Source organism: Eptesicus fuscus, chromosome 13 (assembly GCF_027574615.1).
Source record: "Eptesicus fuscus isolate TK198812 chromosome 13, DD_ASM_mEF_20220401, whole genome shotgun sequence".
Classification (NCBI taxonomy): domain Eukaryota; kingdom Metazoa; phylum Chordata; class Mammalia; order Chiroptera; family Vespertilionidae; genus Eptesicus; species Eptesicus fuscus.
The window spans coordinates 18,315,475-18,331,194 of NC_072485.1; the positions used below are offsets into that span (position 1 = coordinate 18,315,475).

Below are 15,720 nucleotides of genomic sequence, written 5' to 3' on the forward strand. Positions count from 1 at the left end.
TCTTAAATGGAGAAAAATATTTTTTCTTTTTGTGCCCAGAAGTATGTGTGTGACATTTTCCATTTCAGTTTGAAAAGAGAATTTGCAGGGGAGAAAACAGTGTACTAAGCAACTTGGCAAACTATTTTAATGTGGAACAAACTTTTTAAGCATGGTGTTTCCATTTGACACTTCTTTTTCTCTGCTCCTTTTTTTTTTTAAAAAATTATTTATTGCTGAGAGTATTGCAGATGCCCCCTCCTGTCCCCCTATTGCCCCCCGCTCTACCCGGTTCCCATCTTATCTTATCTTATCTATGCTATCAGAACCAAAGAAAATGTCTTCATGTTGGGACAATATCACTCCTCCTTATGGACTGAGACCTGCCTAGATACTAGTAAGAATCAGAGTATGCACCATACCCTGAAAGGTTCTGACTCTCAGCCATTCAGGTGGGTTGAGGAGCAGGGCCTGAGGGCACAAAGTCTGCAGCAGAGACTGCTCAATGGGAGAACATTTTGGAGGAGCCAGCTGCAAGCCAAGAGACTGGATGGCTCTAACCATATTGACCAACATATGTTTAACCTGAAAATGCTTCTTCAATATGAAAAAAAGCAGCTTATGCATGATTACTATAGTTTAAATTTCCACATCATAAAGTAATAACACAATAAAAATCAATGATAATAATAATAAGTGGCTAATAGTAAGCATTGTACCAGGTATTATGCTAAGCTCTTGACATGCATTATCTTATTCAATACAATGATCCAAAGAGGTAAGTAGTGCTATTATCCCTATTTTACAACTGAGAAAATTGAGCCTCAAAACAATTTGTGTATCTTACCAAGTTCACTGCTAGCAAGTGGATGAGAAGAACATTAATTTAAATGTGCCTAACTCAAAAACTCAAACTCTTAATTTCAGATATATAAAATTAGTCATAATTTGAAGTAAAGAAACTGCAAATATTGAGATATATACCAAGAGCATTGATAATAACAAGTTTACACTACTTTGTAAAATTACAGGTCACATTGTTCCCTCTATCCTTTCACCTTTTCATTTATTGGTCAACAATTACATTATAAATATATAACTTATAGAGTATTAGTTTAATTAAATGAGAGAATTGCTGTACTGTATTCACTTTTGCATATATTTTTTCATTTCTACCATAGCATATATTTCAAATTCATATCCTAAAATGTGTTTCCCTCCTGAGTGTCATCTTTTTAAATAATAGAAAAAGCATTTCCATTATGCAACCCAAATATATATACTGTTTTGATGATGTAACACATTTCCAAAATAAAATACAGGGGTATCTCTTTTTATCTAAAACTTGTAACAAAATTGTACTACAAATAAATATAAATGTACATTAAAGTAAAAAACATATTTTATTACCATTTTGACATCTTAATAATAAAAAGTCAAACTAAATCATTTTACTTTACATTTATTGACTACTAACAGTATTTTGAGGACTGGAAAATTCAAAACATATCCTAGAGGAAACTGCAAAAAAATTAACTTTTTGGTGTGTGGGAAAGGAGCAATTCTAAGGCAAAAATGCTTTACTAAAGCTGCTTTGGTGTTTAGAATATTCTAGTAAATAAGAGAATTTTAAAAGGACACAAAACTTTCAATTCCATATCCCTAATGTGAAACCTTTTCTCTTCCTAGCAGCTCCGCTGATTTTCAAAGTTTACTTGGTCTATTAGAACAGGATCATCTTTTGAAATATAGGACAATACAGGACATATACTGAATAGAGGCAGAGAGAGCGACTGGAGAGAACATCTCAGGATATTGGTGTCTCTTTTAATCTGTGCTGCCTGACGAAACAGGCATAAAACTCCACACTTGGTTCAACACCATTAGTAGCTCTAACCCTGTGTTGTACCAAAACACAGGAAACAGAAAGTAGGCAGTACAAGCTTTCTTCAACTCTTTTTCAAAGGAGAGCATTTCATGCATTTTTCATGCTATTTCTCTTCTCTTCCATAAGATTTTAATGGACTAAAGTATGTCATGTATATAGAACTCAATAAAATGGAGAGACAGGAGCTGTATAATTGAGGTAGATGCAGAAACAGTCGAGGGAAGAAATCTTTTAAAAATGCATCACCTGAATACATTTGAGCTGGAAAAGTAAGTGTTTTTTACTAAAATGCTTTTTAATAGCACAAGGAGATTTATGCTATAAAAAAAATCTAAAAGGATTATTCATCCCAAGCAGATTATTTATTTTCAAAATGAATATTTATAGAGAGCCTCTGCATTAGGCAGTAATCTTTGCCTTTGTTTAAACACAATTAACTATATGCAAAATAAGGCAAAGCTTTTTAGAAAATGTGTATGCATAAGTACTAATATTGGCAGTTATTTCAATATCTGCACAGTGAGTACATAAAATGAGGAACGACTAAACTGTTATACTCTTAATTAATGAGCACCTGTACACAATGAAAGCATGACTGATTTTATGAATGCATGAAAATCCAACCAGGCAATTAATGTTCAGTTAAACTCACACTATTGAAAAAGTAGCAAATAAAACAACTTGTAATAGGCAAATACAAAAGCAGAAAAGTTGGATTTTCTGTGAATGAATCTTTTCCAACACATTTAGGCTATTTTATCTTTCACTTTCTTGTTTGTTTAAATTTTACATGGGAAGAATTGGAATATCTTTTGTATGGTTATTCACACTTAATGCAGTAAGTTGAAGATTTGGGATTTTTTTCTTAAAAAACAACAACAAAAACAAATGTGTTTTAGAGAAACACTTTTTTTTTTAAAGGACCAGACCTAGTGTGTTTTAGAGAAAGAATCAACTCTTTTGATAGATTATATTAATTATTATAAACTTTATTAAATTTGTAAAAAGTCACAAATCACATTTTTTGGTTCAATCCTGTAACTATAATACAAAATAAACACAGTTAATTCTTAGTTTTCTATGTAAATGTGTCTGACCCAGGTACTGGTGTAGTTAGGGACATATAGAATAAAAAATACATTCCCTTTTAATCTTTCAGCAAAGACACATGAGCACTAGTGCCTGACACTACCTGGTGCTAGAGATAGAACAGTGAACAACTAAAACAAAAGCCCCATTCTCAGTGCACTTATATTCTTTCTTTTTAAAAAAATGTTTTATTGATTTTAGAGAGAGAAGAAGGGAGAGGAAGAGGGAGATAGAAACATCAATGATGAGAGAGAATCATGGATCGACTGCCTCCTGCATGCCCCCGATTGGGGATTGAGCTGTAACCTGGGCATGTGTCCTGACTTGGAATTGAACTGTGAGCTGCTGATTCATGGGTTAACACTCAACCACTGAGCCAGACCAACCAGATGACTTATATTCTAATGATTTTTGAGATTCATATGTTATCATTGAGTTCAAAGTCATTAAATTTTGTTTTTTCCCCTCTGTGTATCTGCAATCTACCTCCTTCATTTATCTATTGTTTTCAGATTGTTCTCATCAATATTATTGACATCTGTGCTTACCTAAGCTAGTGCCTTACTAGATATTTTCATATCCAATTTTATAGGGACATAAGAGATAATCTTTTTATTAATGTAGTTTTATTGATTTCAGAAAAGAAGGGAGAGGGAGAGAGAGATAAAAACATCAATGATAAGAGAGACTCATTGATCAACTGCCTCCTGCACACCCCCTACTGGGGATCTAGCCTGCAAGCCGGGCATGTGCCCTAACCTGGAATCAAACTGTGACCTCCTATGTTAACCAAAATGGTTTTATGATGTCTAGGTAAATGAATCAGGAAAGATTATACTAAAGCAAGCAATTATGGTTAATTCAGCTTGCTGTCAAAGTGATTAGAGGCATACCAAATAGAATTCTCACTCTTACCTGCTTCATTGGTGCGGATCATTCGAGATGGGGTGCTTGGATCTCCAGTCCCAATTGGATTGGTGGCAACCACTCTAAATTCATATTCCACCCAGGGGTTCAAGTCCACCGCCATGGCTGACTCCATATCCCCTGTTATGATTTCTGGGACTATGGAGAGACAGAGATTTCATGTCATTAGGAGATTTCATGTCACTAGGAGGACTGGAAAATGGTCACAAGAAGCAATCAAGGGTACCACAGGCACTGACAGGATCTGCAGGCTGATGTCTACTTCCTCATCACACATGGCCACAGTGTCACCTCTGGTCTCATTAGTCAAATCAAAATCAATCTTCAGGAAGTAAGCACTTGTAGTTATTTAGAATTCTTTCACCTCATCTTTATACATGAATTGCCATACTATAACTTGCCATTATCTGTACTAAAAATCATTGTGTCAACCCCTCAGCCCCAGAGAAGACACCCAGTGATATAATTTAAGCAAACAGCTCTTCAATCTCTAGGGAAACTTCTTGAGCAGTTTGTCTCTTCCAGTTCTGGCAAACATGCTTAGCCACTTGGCAGTTCCAAGCAGCAGATTAACAACACACCTTTCCAATTTAAAAACTCCAGTTTGCAGGAGCTAAGCAGAATCTCTGAACTCTCCTTAGAGTGACTTTTGTACTAAATTTCAATTTTATTAAAGTACTAGAGGCCCATTGCACGATACTCATGCAAGAATAGGCCTTTCTTCCCCTGGCTTTGCTCCCGGCCACCCGGGAGCCGCCAAGTCCCTGCTCTTGGGCTGCCTGGGAGCCGGCAAGTCCTCGATCCCGGCCAGAGCACCATTCCTGATGCTCCCTCTGCAGCCCCCTCCCCCTCATAGCAGGTGTCCCACCCCGCCTGGCCGCTCCACGCCTGCATATGCAAATTAACCCACAATCTTTGTCAGGTTAATTTGCATACTCACTCCTGATTGGCTGTGGGCATAGCAGAGGTACGGTCAATTTACATGTTTGTCTATTATTAGGTAAGATAAGATTGTTTGTCAATAGTTACCACATAGTAAAAAAAGTCTTACATCATATGTATGCTCTAATTGAGACTGCCTTTCTTGTTCACACATCTCTGCTGTCTAGAAAATATTTCTGGAAGAACATTTGTTACAGGAGTGAAAATGGGGAAAGGAGAGGATCACCCTTAGGATTTGCAAAGATCCCCTGGATTTGTATCCCGTCCTGGGTTTCTGTTTAATCATGGATGGGAGGGGCTGGGGAGCTCTTAATTTGATGACTCAGTGCAGTTTTTGTTATGACAAGCTGGAATTAAATGCATTTGGATTTCTCATGAAAATCTCTTTTGAAATGTATCAAGAGCATTTTACCAAATAATCAGCTCTGTGAAAGGTGAAGGCTGGAGTATAGACAGTGTGGTTTGCCTGACAGATTTCACAGCCCTTGCACAGCTGATTTTTTAAAGCAGTGAAATGAAGACCTGGAAAAAAGTCTGTCACCTCTGCACTGGCAACTGAACAATAAATATCCCTGGAGTCAAAGAGATGGGGGAGGTGGGGAAGGGAGCCACTGTTCAGTCCATAACTTGCTGAACTGCTGAGCTGTGCCTGCCGAACATACAGGTGGGAAGGAGAGATCCCCAGACACTCAGCCTTCCCCAACCCCTAACCTACACTGTATTGCCAATACTTGCCTTGGGTCCACAAGCACTCACCTCACTGTTTCATATATTTCAGTTTATGTCAGTCTCATCAAGCAACTCTAGACCTCTAGGTCATCTTTCATCTTTTTTACTCGAAACCCCATAGAATTCTGTTCATTTGCTTTTCTGTCCCAGTTCCCATCTTTCTGTACTCTTTGAAAATCCTTTTGGTTTGACCATTGGAATTCATAATCCATCATTAGCAAAATTCCTTGTATACTCATTCTTTTCTCTGAATATTCTTCCAACTGTTTAATAGTATCCCAAATCCCCTCTGAGGACACTTAATGCTTCTCAAGGGGTGGCCATCTTAAGTTACCGTATAGAAGAATAACCAGTTCATCCCAGTTGTGTCTCTCTCTCCTCCCTACCACCAACCAAATGTCTCTAATAGATTTTTTTCCCATCAACATAACAAGCATGCAGGTGTCTTTCTCACCAAACCAAACCAAACCAAACCAAACCAAACCAAACCAAACCAAACCCAAACAAACAAAATTCTCTCAAAATTTCTTATCCTTCCAGCCTTCACTCAGTTTCTATGTTTCTTTATAGCAAAACTTCTTGAGGGTTGTTTGTGCTATTACTTGCTGTCACTGATTATTTTTCTTCTATTCTCTCTTGAGCCCACTCAAATAAGTCTCTTATTCTTTGCATTCCATCTTAACTGATCCTGTCCAAAATACCAATGGTTTCTGTTACTAAAACCCTACGGTAAGATCTCTCTTCCTCATTTTCCTTGACCTAGCATCATCCTTTGACACAGTTGATAATTCTGTTTGAAAATTTTTCAAATTTTAACTTGTTTTTCTTCTACGTGACATCTTTATCTGTCTCAGTTGCTGGCTTCTTTTCCTCTTCCAGATGCATTCCAGTTCTAGGAGCTCTTTCCCATTTCCTTACTCCATGGTGACCTAATCCAGTCTCAGGGTTTTAAATACCCTTTGTATGATGATGCCTCTAAAATTTTCAGCAATGAACATCCTCCCTAAACTCCAGGCTGATATGTCCAATGGCTTATTAGATATTTCTATTTGGATAAGGCTTTCAACTAGGTAGTTCCCCTACCTCCGTGGTCGGCAAACTGCCGCATGAGAGCCACAAGCGGCTCTTTGGCCCCTTGAGTGTGGGTCTTCCACAAAAATACCACGGCCTGGGCGAGTCTATTTTGAAGAAGTGGTGTTAGAAGAAGTTTAAGTTTAAAAAATTTGGCTCTCAAAAGAAATTTCAATCGTTGTACTGTTGATATTTGGGTCTGTTGACTAATGAGTTTGCCGACCACTGCCCTACCTAGTTCTGGAGTATTTCTTATTTAGTGTATGCTGATTGCATTCTTATAGATTTTGTAGCCAAAATATTGGGGTTGTACTGAATTCCTTTCTTTTTCTCCTGTTTCACTCTACCCATAAGCAAATTATGACTGTGAAATATATTGATTTTTCCTCTTCCTTTTGCAGAAAACTCCTTAAAAGAGTTGTCTATATTAACTTCTCTTCCATTATCTCTTGCATCCATTTTCGTGAGACTTGAGTCTTTACTATTGTACTAAAACTGCTATTGTCAAAGTCACCAATGATCTCCATGGTCAATCCTCAGTCCTCATCATATTGATATGTCATCAGCATTTGACATAGTTGATTAGATTCCCCTACTTCATTCTTTTGTCTTCCAGTATATCACATGGTCTTGGTTTTCCTTTGAACTAAATCGTTGCTTTCCCTCTGTATTCTTTGGTTGGTTGCTCTTCTCCACAACTTCTTACTATTGAAATGCTCTAGTCTTCCATTTTTATATTCTATTTTAAACTTATATCCTTGGAGATAACATGCAGCCTCATGATTTTAAATGTAATTTATATGTCAATAATTTCCCAATTTTTATCTTTATTTTAAGTCTCTCCCTTAAAATCCAGGCTCATATGTACAGGGTGGGGCAAAAATAGGTTTACAGTTGTTCGTATGGAAAACATAATTAACAAATAATAATAACACAAGAATAAACTCTGTGTTTCATCTACTCATAACTGTAAACCTACTTTTGCCCCATCCTGTACAATTACCTATTGATATCCTTACAGCCCCCGTCTCCAAATATAGTCACAATGGGAGGTTAGGGCTTCAACATTTGAATTTTTGCTGGGAGGGGGACTCAATACAGTCCATAGCAGGCAGGTTGGAATTTATTTATTCATTTATTTTTAAATAATTTAAAAAACTTTTCAATTATAGTTGACATACAATATTATATTAGTTTCAGGTGTACAACATAGTAGTTAGACATTTATATAACTTATGAAGTGATCACTCTGATAAGTGTAGTACCGATCTGACACCATACATATTTATTACAATATTATTCACTATATATCCTATGCTGTACTTTACATCCTTGTGATTGTTTTTATAACTGACAATTTGTACCTCTTAATCCCTTCCCATTTTCACCTATTCCTCTAAAGCCCTCCATTCCACCTGGCAGCCATCAAAGTGTTCTCTGTATTTATGAGTTTATATCTGTTTTGTTTGTTCTTTCATTTTTATATTCCGCATATAGTTGAAATCATATGATATTTGTCTTTCTCTGTCTGACTTACTTCACTTAGCATAATGACCTCTAGGTCCATCCATGTAGTAACAAATGGCAAGAGTTAATTCTTTTTTGTGGTTGAGTAATATTCGATTACATATATGTACCACATCTTCTTTATCCACTCATCTATTGATAGACAGGTTGTTTTCATATCTTGGCTATTGTAAATAGTGATGCAATAAACATAGGAGTGCATATTTTTTTAAATTAGTATTTTAAGGTTTCTTAAAATGAATACCCAGAAGTGGAATTACTGAGTGATATGGTAGTTCTATTTTTTTATTTTTTGAGGATCCCCATACCATACTGTTTTCCACAGTGGCTGCACTAATTTGAAATCCCACCAACAATGCATGAAGGCTCCCTTTTCTCCACAGCCAGGTTGAAATTTAAAATGGAGTGGTTGGGATAAGCCTCACCGAGAAGGTACATTTGAATAAACTTTTGAAGGAAGTATAGGTTTAGCTATGCCAATATCTGGGGGGAAACATCCCAGGTTGACGAAGTAAATGGTGCAAAGGCATTAGAAGCAGTAAATGCAGGAACATGAGAAGATCAGTGAGTCAGAGTTTTAGGGCTACCATGGTACTTTTGATCCTCTTTACAATACTGTCTTTATTTTTTCCATTCATTAAGTTCTAAAATACTATATAATTTCCTTGTTTATTGGTTCTCTCTTTATTGTTTGTCTTCACCCATGAGAATACAATCTTCACAAGGATAGGTATTTTTTGTTTTGTTTTGTTCACTCATATATCATAAGTGCCTTGAATACTAGCTGAAAGCTGCTTGATAAATTTTTATTGAATGAATAAAAAGGGAGTTCAAATAGTTGTGATGAAAATTGGAACAGTTTCTGTTTTAATTTTGATGTCATTATTCAGGCTGTATGTTTAAAAGGAACTTTAATTTAAAATATAAAAATATCCTTCCTCTCAAAGCTACATATATTTATATTTTCTAACCATATCAATTTTAAAGTTTCCTTCCCTTATCCCACATCTTTTCCACCATCCTCAATTCTAATCTCTCTTTAAAATGGAAAACAAAAATTCAAAATTCATTGCTACTTGTAAGGGCTACAAAAAAGCATGAATTGAAGTTATTAATTTTTTGATGAAATAATGTGCAATATAAAATAAATTAAAAACAAACTTTTAAATAAAAATTAGGATTTTTGGTTTCAAAAGCAATATTGTGGAGATTAAAGCGAATGGAGAATGTATACCAAAGTAGGTATTTTTAAAGCCTGGCAGGTATCTATAATAATAAAAGGGTAATATGCTAATTAGAATGAAAGTCCTTCCAGACAAAGCCAGGCCAGAGGGAAGCCAGCCTGGGTCCCGGGAGCCAGAGGGAAGCCGGTGCTGGCAGCCGGGAGAAGGAAGGCCTACTCTTGCACGAATTTCGTGCATCAGGCCTCTAGTTATATTATAGAGATGTTCTTTCTGGAACAATGGGGATAATACTGTTTCAAAGAAAACATTCTGCTTCAGAGACAACACTAAAGACAGTGGAGGATCCCATATTGATTCAGGGAGAAATTTGTCAAAATGCCTTCTAGTGAAATAATTTCATCCAAGGCTTTAATTAAATAATTATATGAAAACTAAATAAGCCTGTCTGGTTGACAAATGCAATCAACCAATCAATCAGTGGAAAACATCCAGCGACAGAAGATGTATCCACTGATAGGAGAACAGTAAATGACATATTTGAATGAACAATGACAAATCAATTCTATGATTATAAGTGATTTGTTATTTCTAAACAGACATAGTTAAAAACTAGGTCAGCTGATACTGCTCAGTAATATGAAGAGAGTTAGGTTTCCAAATCAAAAGCAATTTGTTTGACCAAGATAGGGGTCTGCCAGTGAAATTATTTTCTATCATTGTTTTCATACTCTCTTCAAAATGAGTAAATTAGTCCCATTCCCAGTCACCTGATGGGAGTCTGATTTGGAGGTAGGCAGTATTAATAAGTTAATTCCAGATGTGCTCAGCTAGAAGGTCCAGGTGCAACTCATTACTTCATTTGTCAAAAATGAAGAACGCACTATTCTTTGTATTCATGTTGATGTATGAAGGAATCTTAAGTGCTTTTTAAATACTAGCTTATGAATTGCATTAACTTTATCAGAGAGTTCAAACCCATTTTTTTTCCTAATAGATATTTATGCCTTAGAGCTTATCTCTACTGAAATTGTTTTAGATAAGGGACCGACTATTAAAACAAAAGGCCTACTGCTGATGTGGCTCTAGCGGGATTTCTTTCCCTGTCAGGAGCATGGAAGAAGTGTGTCAGACTGTGCTAGGAGCTGGTAAAAGCAGAATACATTTAAAACAGCTACTTTAGAGCATACAAGCGTTGAGGACTGATTCTTGGCAGGTTTGCCTGGAGGATGTCATGCCTCTACCAGTAGCTCTAAGAGATGCTGAGTTTTGAAAAAAAGAGTGGCCTCATTAGGTTAAGAGACATCCTGCTAGAGCCCTATTACTATCAAGGGCAAATAAAATCGATCATTTATAGAAATATATTTCAAAAATGTCTCTTTTCTTATACATTGCAATTATCAATTTTTTAAAAAGTATTTGCTGATCAGAATTTTAAAAACTCCCAACTTAAAGTGTTTCCAGCATTCAAATTATATTTGAAAGATAAAAATGTAACTTTATAGTAAAGACTTCTAAAACAAATAACCCCAAAACTAACATTTAGTTCAAATGCCTGAGCTCCCCACAACATACATCTCATTTGTCCATAGTTTATGCCAAAATATTCAAAGTTTATATAAGTAGACATGCATGTATACATATACAAATATGTATATAAATACACACACATATCATCTATCTTTCATTCATCTATCAAACAACAAGAAGTAGAAACAGGTGAACCAAGATGTTAGAAATCAAGGAATAAGAGTATCTAAGAAACTATGGGTGTAGTAGGAGGAAGAATTGATGTCCTGGATTGGCATACCATGAGTTAAGGTCAGAGGGACTAGAACATGGGCATATGACGAGCAAGTAAATGTGTATTGCAATGTACCCACAAGGAAACGTCCTCAAGGAGTAAGTTTTATGGGCAGTGAGGCAAGAGTGGGCAGGAAGCATAGCAGCAGGCAGGGGAATGGATTTGTTGAGTGCGTACGTAACACCAGATCTGAAGGTGAATCCATTTCCTGGCTGCAGAACAAAGGACTTGGGCTGTCACACTGAGGATACTTTGGAGCACTGGGGCAGAGGTTGTAAGTATTCTTGTGTAAACCTGTTCATGTGGCTCGAATTTGTGTCCTTTTCAGAGTTATCTACCAAACTTAGAGATTCCGCCAATTTCTTGGATCTGCAGAGGCTTTATAGGGTTAAAATGGAGCCAGAAACGAGGCCAGTACCCACAATTATGTATATTACAGAATAAATATGTATACATGTATTGAACACAATAATGACGATCAAACTGAATTCTATAAATTAATATAGACACCTAATACCAAGAAAAACTTGAACTATATTTTGCAGGTAAATATATTTCCTCCCCCTGCAAATTGTAAATTTTTACACAAACATAAGTTTTCCTCAAATTTAATTTATTTAAGCAACAAAACGGACCACGTCACTCCTGTAACATTCCAGTTTATTGAGTTTTATGGTTACTGCACTCAAATACTTTATTAATTTTATATTTTACTTCTAAACAGGCAAATTGATTTTATATTTAGGCAGTAAAACAAAATCACAAATACCTACTCAGTAGGGACAACTGCATCTGAAGATTAGATTGTATAGACACTGTATACTTTTCAAATACCAATTTGTTAAATAAGTTCCTAATAACTATCTGGAGAGTATGATGCTACCTATCTTTATAAATAGACATATTTGGAGAGACAGTGGAAGTTTAGTTGTAACATGGAATGGAAACCATCTGGGAAGAAATGATTTTTGAAACAAGATATAATGCAAATATCTTAGAAGCAGGCATTAAAATTCTGCATTATTTTAAATAATGTAATTTGATGTTAGATTTTCTTTTTCTGTGTGATTATAAAGAGGTAGCACAAGGAACTGGAGTAATGATCAGTGGTGGTGACTTGAATCTTTACAATAAAATTTCATGGAATTTTATAGAACTTACATTAAAAGTAGCATACAAAAACTGGTGAAATAGGAATATAGTCTGTAGTTTAGTTAATAGCTTTGCACCAATGCCATCTTTCCGATTTGATAATAGTGCTATCATTATGTTATCCTGGGGGACTCTGAGGGCTGAGTCCACAGGAAATCTGTGTTATTTTGTAATTTTTATGTGAGTCTAAAGTTATTTCAATAAGTAAACAAACAAACAAATATAAATGATGTGGTTCCTCCCTGGGAATTGAGGAGAGGAAAAAGCAAGGAAGCTTTATTAAAAGAAGAAAACAATGGTTAATCTATAATAATGAAAGGGTAATATGCAAATCAACCAAACGGCAGAACAGCAGAATGACTGTCTGGGGCTGCGAGGCCCTATCCTTGCACAAATTTTGTGCATTGGGCCTCTAGTATTCTAGTATTGTAATAAATATACATTTATAAATAAATATATACTGACAATTTCAGAGGAATCTTTTTGGACTCTTGAAACATTATCCTTTATTACAATACTAGAATACTAGAGGCCCAATGCACAAAATTTGTGCAAGGGTAGGCCCTCGCAGCCCAGGACAGTCATTATATATGGCAAAATAGCTCATGATGGGAAGCTGCTCTGATTACATCTGATATTGCCTTCGAACCTCTTACCTGTTTTCACTGTTTGCCAGCCCAGGGAGAATGGGCTGCGAGCCTGCAGGTTGTAGGAGGAGATCGGGCTGTGGTTGTCAGCTGCTGGACTCCAGGAGAGTGTGGCTGTGTTTTCGGTGATCTCTTCAACGATCACTATCCCTGGTGGGCCTGGGGGACCTGCAGACAAAAGAGAATGGATAAAGTTGAGTACAGGTTGTTATAAAGAGCCACGAGAAATTGTATTTCCATGAAGACTTAATAAAACTATGTAATTGTCTTTAATGAAATACGTATTTAGCAATAAAAATTGGAAGTAAAAAGTGATGGGATGCAAGCTGGTTTTTATGATTTCTGGGGGTAAAATAATTATAGATTAGATTTTTTTTTTCCAGCACTGTGTGCTTAGAGGCAACTACCAATTACCATTATATTTTATAGGAAAAGAAAAAAAAAAAAAACAGAAACAAGCCCAAGAATGTCGATATCAACTCTGGCTGTTGAAATCAATCACAGCTTATAGAGGCAGCAACAGGAAGTGATAGGCAATGCTATCAGGCACAAAAACTATCCCGTTATTACTAACAAAGTATAAGTGTACAGGCCTACTTTTCATGCTCGGGAAACCTAAAATGTACAAATATTCTAATGTGACTATCAAGTAGCCTAAGCTTTTACAGGGGAGATCTGAAAGTTCAGAGCAAGGAAGAGCAAATCTAGAAATGAGGTATAAAGAAATTGTGGGAAGTTAAAAGGATGGTGTGGTTATATTATTGTTATTATTATTATTAATTTTTATATTATTCATTGTATGAGTCAGAGAAGGTTATTTCACTTTTTATTATGAAAAACTGATATAGCATAGTGATGATTAATCTATATACATGTATGTAGACTCTAGCTTGAAGAAACAACCATGATCTGATATGGGGAGAAATATACCTTTGTATTATAACGTCTGAAATAGTGATTTCTAAAATAGCATTTAAAAATATGTACTTACATTTTATGGGTTAAAAAGTAATTGGTTTTCTTATTGACATTTTTCTATTTCCTAACATGGTCAATTCAAGCTGCAAGGACACTTTTATTTTCAATTAACTAAAAACTCACACTTAAGTACTTTATTTTCTGAATTAGTCTTATGTAGGAAGTTGATGTTTGGATTTGGTGATTATGAAGCCTGAACAGTAAGGGCTGAATTGGACCGTAAGAAGCCAAAAAATGGGATGCTAAAGAGATGGGGGTGGTTAGAAAAGACCTCTTGGTAGAGAATTTTAAATTTTAAAGCCTCATTGGGCAAATGACATTTTTAGGAAATGAGAAATTAACTTTTTTAAATCCTCACCTGAGGATATTTTTCCATTGATTTTTAAAGAGAGTGGAAGAGAGGAATATCGATGTGAGAGAAACTGATTGGTTGCCTCCTGCATATGCCCTGACCAGGGCACAGGCCAGGGAGAAACCTGTAACTGAGGTACCCATGTCTTCGACTGGAATCAAACCAGGGACCCTTCGGTCCACAGGCTGATGCTCTGCACTGAGCTAAACCAGCTAGGGTGAAATTAACATTTTTTTTTTTTTATCAAGACTGAGAAGAACCAGCAGCAGATAGCAGAGGCCAAAGATTTAGAAGACAGGGACTATTCTATCAGGAAGTTGACAAAATATTAGGATTGTGTGCAAAAGTACTGAAAATAATCATGAGAAGTAACAGTTTTTTCCTCTAGGAGAAATGAACAAAGAAACAAAAATATAGAGAGAAAGCTTTTGGGTAGCTGAGAGAGCTCATTTGGGAAGGTTCTCTTAATTTTTTCATTAAAGAATAAGTAAAGGTAATTGGGTGATAATGGAACTGGGAGCTAGAGGAGAATGGGAAATGTCTGGAATAAGTACATGATAAGAGAGGAAAGATATGACTATAAATATTTTGGAAAAGTATTGGAGTTCAAATTTGGTTCAATAGCACCATTTTGAAGTAGAACTGACTGAATAAGCAAGGTTAGGCTGGAAAGCCAGGACTAGGGACAGAGAAAATAGTTAATTGGGTCCATTCAAGTTTAGGAGTTTGTAAATTTGGTATGACTTATTATCAAAGATGCCAATGTATGAATGACCATGGCTTCAAGGTGGACTAAGGAGTCATGTAAAGACAGAATGGTGCTGATAGGCTAGAATAAAAAAAAAGGAGTAAAGGAAACCAGGTTATTATGAGGGGGGATTATAAGAATCAAAACTTGTGTTGTGAGAAGAAAAATTGCACAATTTGTAGGATACTTTTAAATGAGAACCATGTTTATCTAGAATGAAGTGGAGAATATGATTACTAGGGCTGAAAAGGTCAAGGACTTATGAAAGAGTATGTTTGACATGTCACTCATATGAATGTTCAAAGTATTAAAATAATGGCTACAGATAAAATGAGGAAAATAAATGAGATCCAGGTGCTGAAGAAGAAGTCTAACAAGTTATTAGACTGTGGTGACAGGGATATGGAGGAGAGACTATAATGATGATAATATAATGATAAGACTATTAACTGTAATAATGATATTAACAGCTACCATATCAAGGCACTGCTTTAAGTATTTTGCAAACATTAATTGGTTCACATATTTCTATGTTCCTGGAGTGGGCTTTAGTATCCCTATTTCATAGAGAATGTAATAGAATCTAAAAGAGATTGTTTAGGCAATAAATGATAAATACATCACTTGGTCCATAACCTTATTGTATGTCAGGTCTTATGCCAGGCAGTGGGTGTCAGAGAGTCCATCCTAATGAGAAGTTATTTGT

At 35.8% G+C, this 15,720-nt stretch overlaps 1 protein-coding gene across 1 annotated transcript in view; it reads right to left on the minus strand.

The window, feature by feature from the left end:
- The window catches only part of CNTN5 (contactin 5), a 465,423-nt gene that overhangs the window by 61,170 nt on the left and 388,533 nt on the right, over positions 1–15,720 (minus strand). Inside the window, exons 15-16 of the mRNA XM_028157040.2 lie at positions 12,946–13,104; positions 3,872–4,021 (exon numbers count right to left, since the gene is read on the minus strand). Of these exons, the coding sequence (XP_028012841.2) occupies positions 3,872–4,021; positions 12,946–13,104 (309 nt within the window). The remainder of the gene's footprint in view (positions 1–3,871; positions 4,022–12,945; positions 13,105–15,720) is intronic.